Source organism: Erithacus rubecula (genome assembly GCF_903797595.1).
Source record: "Erithacus rubecula genome assembly, chromosome: 6".
Taxonomy (NCBI): Eukaryota; Metazoa; Chordata; class Aves; order Passeriformes; family Muscicapidae; genus Erithacus; species Erithacus rubecula.
Window position 1 is genome coordinate 13,031,586 of NC_136688.1, and position 19,370 is coordinate 13,050,955.

Below are 19,370 nucleotides of genomic sequence, written 5' to 3' on the forward strand. Positions count from 1 at the left end.
TTACGGGCACAGTATCATATATAGTTCACCCTAGAACAAGGTCCCCTTGGGGTATGCATCGGGTCTCTCCATCCTTTTGCATCACCCACCAAGTGCAACCTGGTCCTTGAGCGAAAATTACCCCACGAACAGGATTGTCTTTGCTGGAAGCAGAGTTCACCCAGACAGTTTTTTCTAACATGCCTCTTAGGTGTATCACTGGAACCTTATCTTCATCTGCTGCTCCCAAGGGCTCTGACTGGGCAGGGCCTGCTCGGTTAGTGGAACCTCGGGTATTCACTAACCATGTGGCCTTTGGTAGATTGATCTCCTAGTTTTTGAAAGTCCCCCTACCCAGTGCCTTTAAGGTGGTTTTAAGCAGACCATTGCACCGTTAGACTTTCCCAGCCGCTGGTGCGGAATATGGTACACCCACTCGATGCCATGTTCTTTAGCCCAGGTGTTTATAAGGCTATTTTTGAAATGAGTCCCATTGTCTGACTCAATTCTTTCAGGGGTACCATGTCTTCAGAGGACTTGCTTTTCCAGGCCCAGGATGGTGTTCCGAGCAGTGGCGTGGGGCACAGCGTAGGTCTCCAACCATCCGGTGGTGGCTTCTACCATGGTCAGCACATAGCTCTTGCCCTGGCGGGTCTGAGGCAGTGTGATATAGTCAATCTGCCAGGCCTCTCCGTACTTATATTTGGACCATCGCCCCCCATACCAGAGGGGCTTCACCCGCTTGGCCTGTTTGATGGCAGCGCACGTGTCACAGTCATGAATAACCTGAGAGATGCTGTCCATGGTTAGATCTACCCCTCGGTCTCGTGCCCACTTATAGGTGGCGTCTTTGCCCTGATGGCCTGAGGCATCGTGGGCCCATCGAGCCAGGAACAGTTCCCCCTTGTGTTCCCAATCTAAGTCTATCTTTGAGACCTCTATCTGTGAAGCCTGATCTACCTGCTTGTTGTGCCTGTGTTCTTCATTAGCCCGACTCTTGGGAACATGGGCATCCACATGACGGACTTTCACGGGGAGCTTCTCTACCCGAATGGCAATGTCTTTCCACTCATCAGCAGCCTAGATTGGTTTTCCTCTACGTTGCCAGTCAGCCTTTTTCCACCTTTTCAGCCAACCCCACAGAGCATTGGCTACCATCTACGAATCAGTGTAAAGGTAGAGCTTTGGCCATTTCTTTCTCTCAGCAATGTCTAAGGCCAGCTGAACAGCTTTGAGTTCAGCAAGTTGACTTGATCCACCTTTTCCTTCGGTAGCTTGTGCAACCTGTCGTGTGGGGCTCCATACGGCAGCTTTTTACTTTCGGTTCATCCCCACAATGTGGCAGGAACCGTCGGTGAAAAGGGCGTAGCGTGTTTCATCTGCTGGCAGCTGGTTGTATGGTGGAGCTTCTTCAGCCTGGGTCACTTGCTTCTGCTCCTCTTCATCAGCGAGACCAAAATCTTTACCTTCTGGCCAGTTCGTAATTATTTCCAAAATCCCAGGGCGATTTGGGTTACCAATACGGGCGCGCTGCGTGATGAGGGCAATTTACTTGCTCCATGTGGCGTCGGTGGCATGGTGAGTAGAGGGAACCTTTCCTTTGAACATCCACCCCAGCACTGGCAGTCGGGGTGCCAGGAGAAGTTGTGCTTCTGTGCCAATTACCTCTGAGGCAGCTTGAACTCCCTCATAGGCAGCCAAGATTTCCTTCTCTGTGGGAGTGTAGTTGGCTTCAGATCCTTTGTAGCTTCTGCTCCAGAATCTCAGGGGCCGACCTCGGGTCTCACCAGGCACCTTCTGCCAAAGGCTCCAGGACAGACCATGGTTCCCAGCTGCAGAGTAGAGCACATTCTTTACCTCTGGTCCTGTCCTGACTGGGCCAAGGGCCACTGCATGAGCGATTTCCTGTTTGATCTGGGCAAAGGCTTGCTGTTGTTCAGGGCCTCAATGGAAATCGTTCTTCTTACGAGTGACCTGGTAGAGAGGGCTTACAATCTGGCTGTACTCAGGGACGTGCATTTTCCAAAAGCCGATAGCACCTAGAAAAGCTTGTGTCTCCTTCTTGCTTGTTGGTGGGGACATTGCAGTGATCTTATTGATGACTTCAGTGGGGATCTGGCGCCGTCCATCCTGCCACTTCACTCCCAGGAACTGGATCTCTCGGGCAGGTCCTTTGACTTTGCTCTTTTTAATGGCGAAACCGGCTCTCAGTAAAATCTGGATGATCTTCTCTCCTTTCTTAAACACCTCCATTGCTGTGTTCCCCCACACAATGATGTCATCGATGTACTGCAAATGTTCTGGAGCCTCGCCCTTCTCCAGTGCAGCCTGGATCAGTCCGTGGCAGATGGTGGGGCTGTGCTTCCACCCCTGGGGCAGTCGGTTCCAGGTGTACTGCACGCCCCTCCAGGTGAAAGCAAACTGAGGCCTGCACTCTGATGCCAAAGGAATGGAGAAGAATGCATTTGCAATGTCAATGGTGGCATACCACCTTGCTGCCTTGGACTCCAGCTCATACTGGAGTTCCAGCATGTCCGGCACGGCAGCGCTCAGCGGTGGAGTCACTTCATTCAATGCCCGATAGTCCACAGTCAGTCTCCATTCTCCATCAGATTTCTGCACAGGCCAGATAGGACTGTTGAAGGGTGAGTGGCTCTTGCTGACCACCCCTTGGCTCTCTAGATTACGGATCATTTTGTGGATGGGGATCACAGCATCTCGATTTGTCCGGTACTGCCGGCGGTGCACGGTCATGGTGGCAATTGGCACCTGTTGCTCAGTCACTTTCAGGAGTCCTACTGCAGAGGGGTTTTTTGACAGTCCAGGCAAGGTGTTCAACTGCTTAATGCTCTCTGTCTCTACAGCAGCTATTTCAAAAGCCCACTTGAACCCCTTTGGGTTTTTGTAGTAGCCGTTCCTGAGGAAGTCTATGCCTAGAATGCACGGTGCCCCTGGGCCAGTTACAATTGGATGTTTCTGCCACCCCTTCCCTGTCAGGCTAATTTCAGCTTCCAGCAAAGTGAATTCCTGTGATCCCCCCGTCACCCCAACAATGGAAACAGGTACCTTTTCCACATGTTTTGATGGTATTAGGGTGCATTGTGAACCAGTATCAACTAACACTTTATGTTTCTGTGGCTTTGACGTGCCAGGCCATCGCACCCACACTATTCAATAGATTCTGTCATTCCATGCCTCTCCCTGGCTAGAGGCAGGGCCCCTCTAGCCCTGGTTATTATTTCTTTCCTGGGCATACATAGTGGAGGTTCCTTCCAGGGGATCTGACAGAACATCCTCCTTGCTGTAATACCCTGCACCTTGCTTGTGGGAGGTTGAGGCTACCTTCATTTTAGTGCGGCTCCCTCGGTTAGCATTTCCCTCCCTGAGCTGACGCACCCGTGCTGCCAGGACAGAAGTGGGTTTCCCATCCCATTTTCCCATGTCTTCCCCATGGTCTCGCAGGAAAAACCACAGGTCAGCTCGTGAGGTGTACCCTCTCTCCCTAGCTGGGGGACGTGAAGCTCTGACTTGGGGGCCTGTGACTCGTACTGGTGCTACGCTGATATTCCTCACCTCCTCAATTCTCTCTATCATCTCTTCCCTCATATCCCTCATCCTATCTTCGACCTGTTGGAGGTCCCTGGCCACAGCAGAGACATTAGCCTGCATTGGGCCATTCATCATGCTCTCGAAATTTCTGAGTTTATTGGCAACAGAACACACTGTCTCTGGACTGTTATCGGCATTAATCATTGCTATGTAGGTGGTATATTGAGATGGACCCAAGGTTGCCAGATTCCATAACATCTGCCCTGTGCACTTGACCTTGTCAGGGTCATTGTCATGCTGTCCATCCCTCCCAAAGAGTACCTTTAATACTGCTGTCTCTCTCAGCTGCTGGATCCCTTCCTCAAGGGTCTTCCAGCGCATCCTACGGTGGTGCTCCTGCATCCTCTCTTTGTGTAAAAACTTCTCTCTCACACTCATTAAAAGCCGGTCCCAGAGGGAAAGGAGGCCTTGCTCCCTTACGAATATCTGGTCCACACCTGAATCCTGGGCCAAGGATCCCAAATTCCTGGCCTCAGTTCCATCCAGTTGAACACCTGTTCCTGTAAGGTCCCAGACCTGGAGTAACCAAGTTGTAAAAGGCTCACGGCCCCGCCGAGCAATGTCTTTACGCAGGTTACGGAGACTATCGTATGAGAGGGACTCGGTGACAATCTCAACCTCTGGCTCCCTTGCTGGTTGTGAGGACCCTCCTTGCTGATCCCCATTATCTAAGTGCCTCGTTTTAATCTTAGATTTCCTAGTTTCCACAGGAGCAACTGCTGCTGGCTGTGGCTGCTCCTGTGATCCAGCTGGAACCTGGACAGATACAACATCTACGGGTTCCACTGCAGCACCATCTGACTCTCCCTCTTTAGGGCAGGGGGAGGGTTTCTCACCAGCTGGAGAAAAATACTCCTTCATCATCTGGCTATGCTCTTTCAGCATTTGGCCTATATCCTTCACTAGAGCCCCCACCCACTCTGGATGGCTCATTTCTGCGGTGGGCTGTGGGGCATCATCCCTAGTCCCTGGGGCAGGTATCAGAGCTGTCATCCAAGCCAATATTCCCTTGTTTCTGAATGCTAAGTAAAACAGGCCAATCAGCAACACCAGCCACTGTATAATAACAGTGGCAATTAAAACAGATCTGAAATCCTTGAGAACCAGTGGGGTAGCCTCAAAAAACTGGGTGATGGGTTGGGAAAAAATTTCCCTTGCACTCGTTACCTTACAGTAAGTACCATTACTGAAATAGCCCCAGAAACATGCAGTTAGAGTACGATAGCTCCGGATCCATGCAACCACTTCCCAGAAAAAAGTAAAAACCCATGAATTCCTGACATAATCAATCCACTAAACTAATCGGACAATAGCACAGCAACCTTGGTGAGGGGGCCCAAATTCAAAAAAGGGCTTACAAATGGGAGGGAGATGGCTGTGACCACATGGAACACAAACCAGATTAAACCAGACAACATATTGCCAGTTAAGAGAGCTGTTATTCCTGTGTTAACTCTCAACTCAGTGCCCTCGAGCCCCACATTGGGCGCCAAAATCTGTCCTGGTTTGAAAGGACAGGTGTCTGCCAGTAGGGGCAGAAGTTTCCCTTTTTGGAATAGAGACTTTGGTTCCACTCCCCTCCCCCAAGTATTACGATTGTTTGAATCAAGGACTCTGAGGCAGAGATAAGGGGGGGTGGGAATAACAGCTCTTTTACTAATATATCTAACTATACAAAGAGAAAACAATAACAGTTAAAACTGCTAACAGAACGAAATAGATAACTCGGTGTCAGTCCTTTTAGATGCAAGCACGCTGTCTCTGTACTTAGTCCAGAGCCCAGATTTGCCAGAGGGCAGACGGGAACGAAGGCAGGAGGGAGGGGGGAGGGGCAGCAGCGGCCACGCCGGTCTCGGGCGGGAACGGGCTCACCCTCACCGAGGGCGGCGGCTCCTCGCTCACCGTGTGTGTCCGGGGGATCAGCTGTGTCCGCAGAGGCAGGAGGCTGGAAACGGGGCAGATGCAGGGCAGGTGATTGCAGAGGGTCTGGCTCTGCTGTGCTCGGCCGCGTGGCTGAACGATCCCAGGCGTCCTCCTCCCAGCTCGCCTGAAACGCGAGTCCCCTCCCGGAAGCCTCAGAGGCCCCTCCGGGGGCCGTCCCCACCCACCCCCTTTGTCTTGACCCATCAGGGACCCTGGGTGTAACCCGGCCAGCTCCATTGGCATGATAATGGGAAAAATTCTTACAACTGACACAGTAACAGAAAAACACTCAACCCCGAACAGTGTTACCAGTCAAAAACTGGAATTTCGTGACTCCACCTGTGTAAGCTCCATGACACTGGGCAGCAGTATCTCACGGGCTTTTCCAAAACCCCATAGTGTTGTAAAGACTGCAGCCATTCCCCTTCGGGTCATCTCAGTATCTTGTGGCTATTTTTAGATTTTGGGGTGTTTTTTGTTTTCTCTATGAACTTTAGTAGGCAGTGTGGTTTGGTTAGCAGCAGCACAGGCACTGCATTGTGGTAGCCCTTCTGGAATGGGAATTCATCAGTGTGACTAACCCTGCTATTCAATGATGAAATAAGCCTTGCTCTGCTCTAATTATGCTACATAATGTCAAAAAGATACTCTTCAGCTGTTACCAGATTCATGAGAGCCTGATTCATGATAATTATTGGGAGAAAACAATTGAAGTCTGATTAGTTCAGAACTGACATAGCAGGGGAAAGGAAAGAAAGATTTGAAAATTTACTTGGGTGTTGATTATAATTAGATTTTTGTGTGTGTGTGTGGAAATGATTAACAAGGAAGAGATTCAGGCATATTTTCTACTTCCATAGAAGAGAGACATTCTTTTCAAATCGTTTTGTGTGAATCCTTTCCTTTCCATGAGTGTATTTCAGAATACTGACTCAGAGGCAAAAGCATCAGGTAGGTTTTATTTAAAGGAGACCCCAGATAATACCTGACACATTAACCTAATTGCAGCCCCACTAATATACTCAGTCTCTAAAGGTTCTTTCTGGATTCATTGCTCCCTTGACTTTATTCATGCTTTGTATTCTGGTTTTGCTGGTCAGTTCTACTCCCTAGCCTTATTTAAGTACTTGGGGGTGGCTGTGTGGGCTTGAATAAACAACCAGTTCTGCCAAAGGCACCTTTTTGTTGATTCAGTGTTCAGATACAGGGCAGATGGGCTCAGATGTGCTGGGCTGTGGTGGATGTCCTCTCATCACAGTCAGAAATGCTTTAGGAGGCTTGGAGTGCTGGGGAATTTCAGGGGTCTCCTGGCTGGAAAGCAATATCCCTTTCTCATCTGAAATGTGCTTTAAAGAAGCAGATGTGAGGCTAAGGAAAGGGCTGTGGGGAGAAACCCCATTAAATTTCAAAATTCTTCAATCTTGTTGATGGAAGACAGTGTTCAGGCCTTTGTATTTACAGACAGACTCAGAATCTTTAGAATTTGGATTTTTTTTTCCCAAACCTTACTACTTTTTAGTGTTTTGGCTATGACTCATAATGTACTGAATATTTCCAGAATTGATACTTAATTGTAATGGTCTTAATTCAAATCTGGTGGATCAAAGTTGGGGGGAGGGGAAGAACGAGAGAAGAAAAGACTTGCGCATATGTTTTTAATTTGTTCCCAGATAATTGGATTCTTAAGTTCATACACTGCAGAGAAAAAAAAAAGCTACCCAACAGCTGAGTCCACCTTTAACAAAAGCTGAGACTTAGACCCGAGTTAAACATTAACCTGAGTTGAACACAAAGACCTGCTTATGGTGATAATGCCCTAATTGCCATGTTCACTTGATTTTTGTAACTGAAGTAAGGAAGCTGCCTTCAGTGATTTTCATACTGTTTGGAACCACTGAAAAGTTTTAAAAGCCCATACTGGTTTGTATAATAAGGCAATATCTCTTGGGTTGTAGTGGGTTGAATATTTCACATCACAAGATTTTTATATTTTTAATTAGGTAACAGTTCAGGTAATTTTCACATGAACATTCAAACACATGACTTCATATCCATTTGCTAAAAATACCTGAGGAACAGTCGTAATTGATGTGCAGAGATAGGAAAATGGAACATTTCTCAGCAGTGTTTTTCTGACTTTTTATTATTGTTTTTCCTATTACTTGCCTGGTTTTGAATATTTGAAAACATTGTGTGCTTTGAAACGTATTTAATGCATCTAGAAATAGCAGCCATTGTGCAGTTATATTTTTTCACTTATTTGTATGGAAAAGGAAAAGAAACATTAGAAATCTATTTGTGTAGTACATTACAAAGACTTGCAACAAAAAGATTTTGAAAACATCCTGGAAAGTTTCAATGATTAGCTTAATATATGGCATAAAAATCAGTGGTGACCATGAGGAGCTGCTACAATAAGCCTAGATAATACTGTATGCCTAAGAATGCTTCAGAGCTTGTAAATATATATCCCAGACAGTTAAAAAATAATAATTTGCATGTTATGCATACTGCAAAATAATGTTGTGTGATAACATTTTTAAGAGAGGTGCAGGTTTATTATATCTGTATTTATTATATGTATTTTCCTGTGAAATATTTTCCTGATCAAGTAGTGGAATGAAATAATATTCCACATCCTTAAATACCCAAGAAACAAATATTTGCTCCATACTGGTGTGCATAAAAGCTCTGCTTGTAGCAGGCTGACTTCAGCACGCAAAGTGGGGTTGACAAGAATAATTTGCCATCAGAGGGAATTTCTTTTTGCTTTATCATAGGCAGTGAATTGGGCAGTAGGTATTTGGGGTCTTTCAAGCTGTCTCCTTTACTAGAACAATTTAAGGGAGTTCAGGGATTTCTTTGATGCAGTTCTGTTTATTTCCAGGATACGAATATAAGATCTGCTCTTCCTGGATGCAATAGGAATTAGGGCAGTAGGAAGCAGGTACAGGATAGCAGTTGTGCAATGCCAGCCACACATTCTTACACTGTTATTTCACTTAAAAAATCAATCCTGGCTAGCTGTCAAGGTCTTGCTGTTGCTGTGATTTCAGGCTGTGCCAGGAGGGGTCTGCTCCTGTTTTAACTCTAGGGCTGATCCAAGATTTGTCCAACTGCCTGATGATCTCCATCAGGAAAATTACCAGGATGAAACTGATGCATCAAAGTATAATCTTAAATTTTCTGAAAGCCTTTCAGTGAGAAATTAGGACATTAATTGCAGCCCTCCATTAAAGGAAACACGATTATTGTGTTCAATAAGTTCCTTGTCAGCTGAATTGCAGGGATGGTGTGAGGGGGTGGACCCTTGCACTTGCAGAGTAAATCGTTTACAACCTGTTCCCTCATATGTCTTCACTCCTAGATAAGAAAGCAAAAGCCATGTGGCAGAAAAGTAGGTTACGTTAATCATAGTTCCTTGAAGGCATTGAATCTTTTAAAATATTTTCCTGCTACGGAAAATGTTTTCTTACAAAAGGAGCTAAGGAACACAGTGTCTGGTTTGTGCAGTGTGGTTTTTTTGCCCCTTTTCTTTGTCGGCTGGGGAAATCACTCGTTTACTCGGCCTTTATTTCATTGAGATATTTTTCAGCTCTGGGTTGTTTTTTTTTTTTTCACTGTGGTGTTCCAGTGTGTTTTTCTGTTCAAGCCCATGATGCTGTTGGCATAGGAAATGCACATCCTGCTGGTCTGAAGAGGAAAGTAAAGGATAAATGGTGGAAAATAGGGGCATATCTTTCAGATATTAAGTAATTTCTTCATGGCTGCTACCAGTTATATTTTACAGGTTTTAAAAAAAATACAAATGAAGACTTTATAACTAAAACAGCTCTAGTAAAAATCTCTGTTCTTCATTTTTTCATATTAACATTGAATCAGCAAGTGCAAGAGGAGTGAGAAATTACAATCCTTGTATAACATCTAGGTTCTTCTGTCTTGTGGCAAATGCTTGCCCCGTAGACATGGCAGCTAACTTTTGATTCCCATGAAGGAGGACATCATCACCACATTGGAAATGCAAGGCTTGAGATGCTTCTGAAATGAGTAGCTGTGGGTCAGTAATTCAGAAGATCTGCACTGCTCAGCCCTGGGCCCCCTGGAGAAGAAGGATGTGGAGTTACTGGAGTGCAAAGGAGGTCCATGAAGTTGGTCAGGGGGCTGCAGCACCTCTCCTAATGCTGGAGTTGTTCAGCCCATAGAGCTGCTTATCTCCCCATGCTCTTTTCCTTCTGTCTATCAGTAGCTGTGAACGAAAACAGCATTTCCTGGGCAGTGCACAGGGAGGGCTTTCCCTGGATTTTTGAGGATTGAATACCACTGTTCCCTCTGGGTCAGTGACTGTCTCACCCTGGTGTAGAGACATTTGTCATCCCCACAGGGGTTTATAGGGTCTGTGAGGGCTGGGATGGGTCCTGCTCCCAGAAGCACATTGAATCTACAAATGCTTACTGGTAGACTGGATTAGGATGAATGTGTTTCCAATATTCTAGACACTCTTCAGAATAGGGGTGAATATGAATATTTAGATATTTAAAAGGTAAAATCCTGATATTTAATTGTTTTTACCCTATTTCTTTGGAACATAATAGGTAATTTTACAAAATCTTGATTTGGAATATTGTCCTGTGTTAAGAATACTGTTATTTAATTCATAAGCAGAAATTCCTAATGAAATAATTTAGTTTCTTTTTGATAACCTTGCATGAAAAGTTTTTGTAAGTTTTCTGATGATCTTGAATAAGTTGTGCTGGCATATAATGAGCAGTACTTCATACAAATAAAAGAGAGATTTTGGCTGTTTGGTGTGCTTAGTTTCCATGTAATACAGTTTGAAATAAATTCCAACAGCTGGAGGTTTGCGTAACAGATTAAAAGTAATTTAATAGGCCTGTTTATCCTGTGAGATGGAGTTTATTAGAATTGGTGGATATTTAGGACCTTTAAAGGTTTCTTTGGTAATACAATAAACGAGTTTCCTCATGATGAAACTGCTGTAGGCCTAATATCCACCAGAAGCCTTTTTGGGAAAAGAACGTCTAAAACTTTGTCAATATGAAGAAAAAATGTCAAAGGAAAAATGCAAAAAAAAAAAAAAAACAAAAAAAAACAAAAACAAAACCAAAAAAACAACAAAAACAAAAAACCCAAACCAAAACTTGGGTGAAAATTGAAATCTCTTGTGCACACTCACTGCTACTGTAGAATATTCAAGCTGTAATATGTTCTGGAGCTTGCTGTCATCTGCCCTGAGCTTTGATGTCAAGTTGATGAACAGAAAAATCCACACTGCAGTAAGCTGAACACTTGATATGCACAGGGCCTTGAATTTTAATGTTGTTGACTTGTTTCAAAGAGAAAAAAAAAAAAAAAAAAAGCAGCTATCTGAAATCAGCCTTTTGGACCTTGGGCGAAACACAGAATTCTCATTTTTCAGGTTGTGTTATGTGTAGCAGTTGATTTCTGTTTGTCTGTCTCCTAACAGATTTATACGGATTGGGCTAATCACTATCTAGCAAAATCTGGTCACAAGAGATTGATAAAGGACCTACAGCAAGATGTGACTGATGGAGTCCTGCTAGCTGAAATAATCCAAGTTGTAGGTGAGTGACTTTCTGTGTTTGTGCCAAGCATCCACCAGCTCGCTCAGACAATCCGCATTTTTATCTTCAATACTAAAACAGAGTACGTGGGGGGAATCCATCAAACTGCATGGAATTAGGTAGATCATTTTCCTTCAGTGGCTTTGCTAATTAATTTGAAAAAGCCTTGTCTTATAGTAGAAGAATATGGAATGTTGCTGATAAATGTTAAAAAAAGACAACTCATATTTTTTTCTGCTAGGATCCTGTTAGCTCTCACTGTCTTAGTTCTCTTAAATTAGTGCATTAATGCTTGCAGATAATGAAAGTTCTGAACAATTTTCTCCTTGTAGAGCTACATATTGTCCCTCTTCCCTTGGGCCTGGATCCTTCATTAGTTCCTTCAGAGGCTTATCCATCTGGTGCTGAGGATGCAACAAAACACATACATGGGCCAATGGAGATGTATGCAAAGGGAAAGCCTGCTAATGGGAATTAGGACAACCATTGTTAGAAGCAAACTAGCAGATTTCAGATGCAAATTAAGAAGCCAGCAATGCAGGAACAGGACATCAGTGTATGCATATTTATTGTGTGTGAGATGCTGTGAGGGAGCTACTTCTGGGTTTAAGGTAGGGATCTACAAGCCGTGTTCTGAGATGTCACTGTGAAGCATCTTCCAGTGATTCTACTGGAATATGTTAAAAAACATTCTGTCTCTCTGCTGTAGAGCAACATTATATCTCAGTAGCATTGTAGATCTGCCCTGCAGTTACAGAGGTGAAAAAACAGGCCGTGAATTATTTGATGATTGTGTGTTGACAGGTATTCACTATGAGCAATGCTCCTTCCTATATCCGTTTCCTTTAACAGGAAAGGTTTTTGGAAACCCAGGAGCAGGTTAGTGTTGATTCCTTTCATGCCTGTCTAGCTACCCTGCCTTAACACAGTTGTAGGCAATTTCTGCATGAGAACTCGTGTGCAAGAATGTCACCATCAAAATGTGGACTTGTTTCCTTCTACCAAATAATTAAATGTACCTCTTTGAGTATTGACTTGTGAAAACCCATATGAAATGGAAATTATTCCTTCTAAAATACATAACCAATTACTGCTTTGATCACCTTTGCAGGTTTTTTGGTCGTTTTTATAGCTCCCTTTTGGCTAATATTTAAGAGAAGGTCTGCAAGGTTTCAAAAGTTGAAGTTTGTGGACAAGGTTTTCTTTTTCAAAGAACCTTTTTCATGTGAAAGAAAGGTCATATTTAATCATTCTGGGTTTGTTCATCCAAAGTAATAGTTGAGAAAAGGTATTTGTATCTGATGTGTATGGCTTTAGGCAGCTGCATCTCATTGTCACAAAGATGAGGAGAGCTTTTTGCCCCTAGAAGCAGCTTTATCTGTAATGTGCAAAATCCAAGCTTTTTTCCTAATTACATAGTAAGAAAGCTTTGATATGCAGTGCAGGAGAGGTCTTTTTTTTAAATGTTATGGTGTGCTGTGTTTAACAGCAACTTTTTGCAAGTTAATTAAAATGTATTCACATCATTCTTGTTCATTTCAGTTCAAAATTTATGAGCCTGTAAAAGAATTTGTAAGTACTATATGCCTTAGTAATGCCATATAAGCATAGTAACTGTGTTTAAAAATGAATGAATGTGTGACCTGGGTTCTTGGAGGTATTTCTGTACACGTGTCCCAAACAAGAGACTGCTCGTTCCCAAGCTTGTTAGTCTCCTTTTGAGTAATTGTGAATGGTGCCAGTTTATAGGAATACAGCTATCTATTTTTAAGAGTTATAAATTTAGCTGATGAAGATATTGCATGGTACTAAAGTGAGAGATGGTAAATATTGCGAGATGGGTGCACAGGACTTGGAAAATGGGATTTAATGAATTCATCTTTGTTTCTGTATGACCAAAGCTGAGATGGCATTCCTGGAAGCAATGTGTGCTCTTCGTGTGTAGGAGCTGATGGACCACTCTGGGGAGCACACTGTGGATTTAGCTGCAGTCTCTTTCAGATTAGCATCAATTTTTCTTTGCATTGCCGTGGGGATAAGGGTGTGTGGTGACATGGATATGTAAAATGGGACTTATCAGGCAAGAGTGAAGTTGTGTCACTGCTTTGCTTCTCATGGCTATGACTGCTACTGGGATACCATGTCAAACATGATCCTTCTAACTGAGGGAAACCAGGAAGTGGGGTGGAGTTCTGACTGATATTCTGAGAATACGTGGGACTGCTAGAAAATACAGCTTTTTATACATAAATCAAATGGGATGTGATCACCTGCCTTTATAACAGTGAAAAAACTGTGCAAAACTGAACTTTGGTTGTAACTGTTTCTTCAGACTCAAAGTCATTTCAGCATCCAAGGCTGAAAGGTGAAACTGGGAAAACTCAGACTCTAAGGCAAACATTATCCACCTCAGGGATTTTGTTGTTTCACATCTGATCTTAAAGGTGGAAACTGCCCTTCTGCAGGTTGGGTTATCATGTAAGCCATAGTCAAGAATCTTGGAAAGTTGTTTCATGATTTGTGCTTTAAAAACTAAAATTAAATGTATTATAAATTTCCCATTTGGATTTAAGTCCTGTATTCACCCTCCAAGCAAACCCACTGCCTTGCTAACATCCCTATATGTGTAGTGCTCACTTTTCCCCTCAGCGGTGATTCAGCTTCCAGAGGTCACATCTTTCTTGCAGTTTAAAGGAATTCCCCGTTACTGTACAAGAGGTTGTCAGAGCAGTTGGCTTCTGCCCCAGCTGTCTCTGGAGGCATGACCCAGTAGAGAACTCCAGCTGCTTTTTTTCTTTTTGTGGCTCTCCGTATTTCACACATTCTCATGGGACTGGACAGCTACAATCCAAAACCCCTTTACTGACCTGGCAACAAGTGCTGAGAAAATAATTGGTATAAATGCCCTTGCTTTAGTTTTCTTATTACCTTTTGTTTTTTTCTTTTTTTTTTTTTTTTTTTGCTTTTCAGCAAATGAAAAGATTGAAGACATCAATGGCTGCCCAAAAAATAGGTCTCAAATGGTAAGTAGTAAAGTGGTGTGTTGTTTGTGTGTGCATGGCTGAGCAATAGGGTGGGATTTCAAAGTCTGAGACTTTTAATAACCATTTTAAATCAATTTTTCACAGTAGTGAGCTAAAATTATAATCTTCAGAATATTAATATTGCAGTTCTTGCCCCATTGTACCCTACAGTAGTTGAATTAGGCCATATAATTTATCACGTATTTACAATTGAGATTATTCTTACATTGATACTTTATATTTCTGAAATATCACATAATTAAACAGAAATATATAGAAATAAAAAATGAGATATTTGAAAGCATGATTTCATTTTGAAATGAAACAAAGTAAATTAACAATATGAATAAAATGAAAAGAAATCATAAAATTCAAGATGCTGACAGATAAGATAGATATCTGTCAAGATGTTGACAGATAAGAAGTTGGTTTATATCTTGCTTGTATTTAATATTCAAACCTGGAGAACTAAAAATCAGTCTAGGAAAATTAAAAGCATACAATACTTCAGGAGTATATTTGCTGTGAGTATTGCTGAATTTAAAGGTACAGCAGAATTTTATTAAGAACACAAGTAATAAAAAATTGGTTTTAAAAATGCATTTAAAAGAAGTGCATTAAAATTTATGATGCTTCAAACAAGGTTATTACTTCCTTCTGTATCTTGAGAAAAAGTCATTTTACAACATAAATTCCAATATCTTCCTTTGGTATTGTAAATGCTTGCTTTGGGACACTTGGATGTCTGTTCTCTGTGTGAAGCTATTTTAATATTTTTTATTTGATGATTGTTTCTGACTGCCCCTACCTTCATGACTTCAACATGAGCACAGCTACTCATGTAGTAAAATGAAATAAAGATTTAAGGAGAGCTTGACATCTTAAGTCAAAACCCACACTCTGTTCTGCTCTTCTCCTTTCGTTTTTTGTTGTTTCTTGGAAGTTATCAATCTTGTTGAAACCATGAAGCAAGTGCTCTATAAAAAGCAAGCCATCAGAAACATTTATCATTTCTCCATGCTGCTTTGAAGAGGGTGGTTGCTGTTCTTGCTGTAGCCACAGGCTGTCTGGAGTATAAATAATGAGGAAATTTTGACAATTGCTATAATTTAATGTTCCATAAGTGTATCGTAAGAACTGAATTTCATTCAGGACTGGAGTCTGTAACCAGCTTCAGGATGTTGCAGCTAAAAAAGTCACTTCAAGTCATTATTCTCAATGAAGAGAAAGTGTTGCTCTGTTGGATAGTGGGATGCATGTAGTAGGTTGCTTATGGAAGACGGATCAGGTTATAACCAGAGGCATACAGGGGGCATGTGCTGGGTCAGGAATGCTGGACAGGGCTGGAAGGACTCATTTGGTCTGTGTTGCTTCCTCTGATGTTACTGCACTTGCTCATACAGGAGGGTGCAGTGGGTGGGACTGTCCCCACACTCATGAGACCTGCAGTCAGTTGGGCATCCCCAGCAGTTTTCCTCATGTGAGAAAAATGAGAATTATGCTTATGGCTTGCTTTTATCAGGTGCATATGCTTACAGAGCTCCTTGTTGTCTGACTGTAAAAATACTGTTGTTTCCCAGAGAATCTATGGCTGCCCCATCCCTGGAAGTGTTCAAGTCTGGGTTGGAGGGGCTTGAAGCAGCCTGCGATAGTGAAAGGTGAAACTACGTGATTTTTAAGGATCCTTCCAACCCAAACCATTCCATGATTCTTCTAAGGCAGAACATAGGAATCTTTATAGGGGTGGTGTTCATGCAGTTACTTGCAGTGTTTAGGGAGACAACCCGTTGGCAGGTCCAGGACAAATATGTTACAGTGCCTGTTTAAGGTACAGCAGTCTTCATCCTTTGCATTTCAGTGCACTCTATTAACACAGGGTCCTGCAGAGTGTGGGAACTGGTGTCTGGTAACTCTGGCTCAGAGAGGTGGCAGAGGTAAGGCCATCCAGATACTTAGATGACATCCAGATGTCCAGTCTTTTTCCAAATAAATATTTCAGTTAAAAGTGTCCATATCCATATTAGATTGCTTGAAAGGTGAGCAGCAGAGATGAGGAGATCAGGAGGGAATTAAAAAAAAGGGCACCAAAAAATGGAGATTTAACTTTACTCATTGTATAGAAATACAACAGATCTCAGAGGGAAGAAGCCTTCCACTATCCTCTTTTCCCTTTGTGGAGTCCCAATGCCTTGAGCAGACACATGTGAGCTGAGCTGTGAAGAATCTGCTCACTCCCAGCCAGGTGTATCACCTTAGAAAGCTGGACCAAATCTATGTCTTCCCAAATCCATTGAAGGACATGGGGAAAAGAAATGTCTTCACTTCCATGTGGCACAGTCCCAAGCCTGTGATGCCAAACCTGAGGGAGCTCTGCAGAGCCAGATCCAGCCTCTCTGCCTTGTTCCCAGCATTGGAGAGCATCAGGCAAATTGGCCCAAACTGAGCGTTAGAGACAGCTTGGGTCTGTCAGGCTCCAAGCCAGTGCTAATAAGCCTTGTCAAGTGAAGTTTAGTACTGCAGAACCATGTGGGACCATCAGTGCTTATCAGCCTTGTCCCAATGCCAAAAATGACATGACAAGGACCCCACTGGCTCTGTGAAAAATCGCTTAGGTGAGAACCTGTCCTCCCATCATCATCCTGAGTTCTGCTGAGGGGAGTATCCTTGTCTTTCTTTGCTCCAGATAAGAGTTGACTGGCTTTTATATAATCTATTATAGACTATTATATTTCTTGTCCTCTGCATAAAATCTGTTTCAGGGTTTTTTCCCCCAAAACCTCTATATTTTCATACTGTAGATATTTGTGTAAACAAAAGCCTGTAATTCTGATGATTAGTTCCAGCTGGATGCAGAAAATTCTGTGGGTAAGAAAGGATGTACTTGCATGAAGCACAGGCTCTGGGACCAAGAACATTTGGAGAGCATCACAGCACTTAGGTTTGAAAAAAAAAACCCACAGAAAATGCTGGCATAGTTCTTGATAACTGGGTGAAGGACAATTAATCAAGGCCTTTTTCCTCTTTCACTTCTGAAAAGAAGACTTAGGTGAATAAATCTGAGTAGGGCTGTCTCTGCTAATATTGTTTGTTTGAAGAAAAACAGAGATATTTTTCCTCTTTTTCTTTCTTGCTTCTTGTTCGGGGCAATTTTAGTTTAATGTGTGGCATCTTGCAGATTATGTGAGGGATTAATACCTTTCCATTCTACGTACTATAGATTATTCTTATTGATACGAGTGCCTTTGCAAGTGCTGAAAGGGTTCATACCATTTAGGTTATCATTTGTAAAATGACAAACAGAACCCAAAGTGTATGAGTTGTCTATGCTACATGATATATGTATGAAAATAGCAAAACTAGAACATGCTGAAAGAAAGAGAATTGGGGAACCTGTGGATGGATACTCTAGACTTCTATCTACCCATGTCTGGGGAAGTTGTGGGATAAGGACAGGACAAGAATTTGGAGCACCAGAAAGGCACATAGGCTTGACAAACACCACAGCACCTCCAATAAATAGACGAGGAAATTACTGTGGTTCGCCTGTGGGTTGGTGCCCGGACGTTAGTATTTTTCAGGATCACTTTGTCTCTCTAAGTATCTGTTCTCAGATAGCAAAAAGGAGGTTTTTTTGTTTTTTTTTTCATGTGTTGACAGGGTTTTTAAGAATCATCTCTTTCTGATGCAGATACCAAGCTGTAGTGGTAAACTAATACCACTTAGTCTTCCTACTGCTGTTTGTCTTGCAAACAAAGGATGTTGTACTGACTGCAGTGTGGGTCAGAGCCAGCATTTCTTCCCAAGAACTGTATGGAATTTGGGATGAAGGCTATGTTTTCAGTACAATAATTTTCAAGGAAACCTTACTTCCGGTGACGGGAATTTGACTATTTCAATATCTGACTGATTTCTTGTGTTCGGATAATGTGTGTAAAGGAACAGTTTGTATGGAAATTTTCCAACATGGTGGGGACCTTGGTTTTGACTTGAACAGTACTGAGAATATTAATTCAGCTGTTGGAGAAAGGTACCCACTCACCTCCTCAGTGTGATCCTTGCCAGTTCCATGAATTATTTTTTTTATTGTTGAAAGAGCACAGATTTTGAAATCTCTATTACTAGTTTGTGTGTATGGCATGTGTTATCCATATTTCTGTGTTCTTTTTCTCAAGAACACTTTAATGAAGTGATGTAACAGATGCATGTCCTGTCATGATGAGGCCCATAACTTACAGGAGATAGCTGGGCTCACACATTTGTGGCTTGATTGGAAGGAGTAATACGAGCTGAAACCATTTACGTGACCCAAGCTCTCTATGTGTGTAAGGAAAGGAGCTGCTGTGTTATGTACAAATAACTAAAAATAGCTGCTGTATTTAAAAAAAAAAAAAATTCTTAGTTGCTTGTTTTCACATGGAAAATACATCTATCTCTGCTCCTCTAAACATTTTGAGCAGTTTTATACAGCCAGTGTTGTCCAAACGTTGCCATAGGAAGGTGCAGTAAATCTGCCAGGCTGTTGCACCAGCCCCTGAGTCCCAAAGCCAAGGAAGGCTCTGCTGCTGGGGCATGTGCTGCTAATTCAGGGGAGCAGCCCTGCTGGAAGATCAAAAGCATCACAAGCACATTTTTTCTCTATGAATTTCTAGCATAGGATTTTTGGAAATGCATCCCAGGGGTTAAATATAGCTGTGTATTTTCAAGTAATCCAACTCCATGGCTGTGCAAATGCAGTTAAGGGAACTTTCCCATCATCTAAGCCTTCCCCCACTTTGCCTGGGGAGTTTGTAACTTACCGGGAGCGTATGTTTGGAAATTTCATCTGTTTTGATGTTACCATGGTAACATATGGGTGTCTTCTGGCCCTAACCTGTGGTGCAGTTCCTCACAGCTGAAGGTCAGTTGAGGGGGGAAGGCATCCCCCATGCCTGGCCAGTGACAGATGCCAGCTTAGCTTCTGTGACTGCCTGTGCAGGGACACTGCCAAATAACAAGTTCTGGAATGTTGAAAGAATTTTGTTTAAGCACTCAGAGTTTGGTCATGTATGTGACCATGTGATGTAGACAAGAATGATTTACTTCAGAGACGATTTGCCAGGTTGCTTGTTCTTATCTGTCCTTCAGCCTCAGTTTATATGACTTTTGCTCCAAGATAAGATTGATTTTACTATCTCTGTTTTTTTCCAGATACCCAGACTGTTGTTATGCTGCCATGCTTACCATTTGTGCATGG

At 42.8% G+C, this 19,370-nt stretch overlaps 1 protein-coding gene across 1 annotated transcript in view; it reads left to right on the plus strand.

Annotated features, from left to right (window-relative positions):
- NAV2 (neuron navigator 2) overlaps positions 1-19,370 on the plus strand; it is a 206,545-nt gene that overhangs the window by 50,061 nt on the left and 137,114 nt on the right. The window contains 2 exon segments of the mRNA XM_079307961.1: positions 10,997-11,114; positions 14,085-14,137. Of these exon segments, the coding sequence (XP_079164087.1) occupies positions 10,997-11,114; positions 14,085-14,137 (171 nt within the window).